This window comes from Bactrocera latifrons, unplaced genomic scaffold, assembly GCF_001853355.1.
Source record: "Bactrocera latifrons isolate USDA-ARS-PBARC rearing strain unplaced genomic scaffold, ASM185335v1 scaffold_100, whole genome shotgun sequence".
NCBI lineage: Eukaryota > Metazoa > Arthropoda > Insecta > Diptera > Tephritidae > Bactrocera > Bactrocera latifrons.
In genome coordinates, this window is record NW_017534409.1 from 16324 (window position 1) to 18212 (window position 1889).

At 40.3% G+C, this 1889-nt stretch overlaps 1 protein-coding gene across 1 annotated transcript in view; it reads left to right on the forward strand.

The window, feature by feature from the left end:
- LOC108966998 overlaps window positions 1-1889 on the forward strand; it is a gene marked incomplete at its 5' end in the record, with an annotated part of 27016 nt that overhangs the window by 13412 nt on the left and 11715 nt on the right. Inside the window, one exon of the mRNA XM_018930195.1 lies at window positions 54-318. Coding sequence (XP_018785740.1) covers window positions 54-318 — 265 coding nt within the window. The remainder of the gene's footprint in view (window positions 1-53; window positions 319-1889) is intronic.

Sequence of the window (1889 nt, forward strand, 5' to 3'; positions counted from 1 at the left end):
TTTTTTTAATAAAAAAAAACAATAATTTTTGTTTGAATTCTTCCTTTTCACAGCGCACTAAGGACCCAATCGCCATTGAGTTATATGCCAAGAAAGTAACTAGCGTGCCGACSKATAGTGATAYGCCCTCYGAAACGACAGCTGACAATGSCACCGCCTTAGCCACGCTCCAACCGAATGTTGAGCTCACCGAAGCGGAGAAGGCCAAGGCTTACAGAGACATCCTACACAGCCATGAGACCGGTGCGCATGCCAAGACAAACGAGGCGTCCAACTGGTATGATCCGGCGTATGGTGTCAAAAGGATACGCAGAGGCAGTGAGTATGCTAGAGCAACGTTTTTTTCTTAATTGATGGCCAACTCGGTTTCATTGAGCATTACCTACTATGCAGCGCCTACAATTTTCAGCAATTAAATGCGCATAATTTTCAGCATTCTAAATATTCAGCACACATGAGCGGCTAAGTAACCRCAGCACTTGGCTTTTATGTTTTATATATTCATGCTACATGATACTCTACTTTCTTTGTTGCAAGCGCACCTACGCATATACATATGTGCGTACCGACTGTGTACTGTGCTATCCCATGTGTGTGCTATCTATTTACGCTTCGGAATTTAGCTAGCGGCCATTTAAACTACAATTGCTAACCAGCATTAGTGCAGCATTAGTCGTGTTGTTGCTTTTGTAGTTGTTACTCTTGTCGACTGTGTTGTAACCGAAACGGGAGACCGGAGACCACAAACCGAAAAATTCAAGAATAATTTCTAACGCTTTGCTGCTTTCTCCACACGCCCTACTTTCACCCGACTTATTCATATACGCATTTGTGCTATTGTTGTTGYTGGATTTTGAGCGCTTACATGATCTTTTGTGTTGGCAACGCACACCAACACACTGCGCTCATGTTGCAAATGTGGGTGTGTGTGTGCGTGTTTGTGGGTGTTCTCGCTAAGAGTGCGTGCGTGCGCTTGCTTCGGTTGGACCATAGCTTTGCGGTTTTGTATTTCCATTCCTTTCAGTTATACTGCAGCTACTAGATACCCATTTTTCGTTGCGGTTGGCAAGGGGTGAGAAAGAAGGTTCTAAAGATGAATTAGCCTTGTTTAACTGTTCTTTTTTTTTTTTAATTTTGCAGGGAAGCGAATTTTCAGCTTACAATTGCGTGAAAAGTTTCACTTCTCTTTAAGAAAGAATCATGTAGACCAGTCCTTTGAGTTTTCTTCCGCCCTCTTACATTCTGATCGCTAATATTAAATATCCTTTAAATGCTGCTCCAATTTTTAAAATACTTTAGGCTCAATTCGAAGCTTACTGGATCGTTTGCAAGCGCTGCCCAAATTTTTATACGCTGAACAGGGTATATTAAGTTTGTCACGCAGTTTGTAACACCCAGAAGGAAGAGTAGGAGACCCTATAAAGTATATATATAAATGATCAGCATGTCGGGCTGAGTCGATTTAGCCATGTCCGTCTGTCTGTCTGTATATATACGAGCTAGTCTCTCAGTTTTTAAGATATCGCTTTGAAATTTTGCAGACGTTATTTTCTCTTCAAGAAGCTGCTCATTTGTCGGAACTGCCGATATCGGACCACTGTATCATGTAGCTGCCATACAAACTAAATAATCGGAATCAATTTCTTGTATGGAAAAATTTACATTTGACAAGATATAGTATTCACGAAATTTGGTATAGATTATTTTATAAGCCAACTATGTAATCTCCGAAGAAATTGTTCAGATCGGTTAACTATAGCATATAGCTGCCATAGAAACTGAATGATCGCAATCAAATGCTTGCATGGGAAACTTCTTCACTTCACAATATATCTTCACGAAATATGGTATGAGTTATTATTTATAGGAATAATGTAATCTCCGAGGAA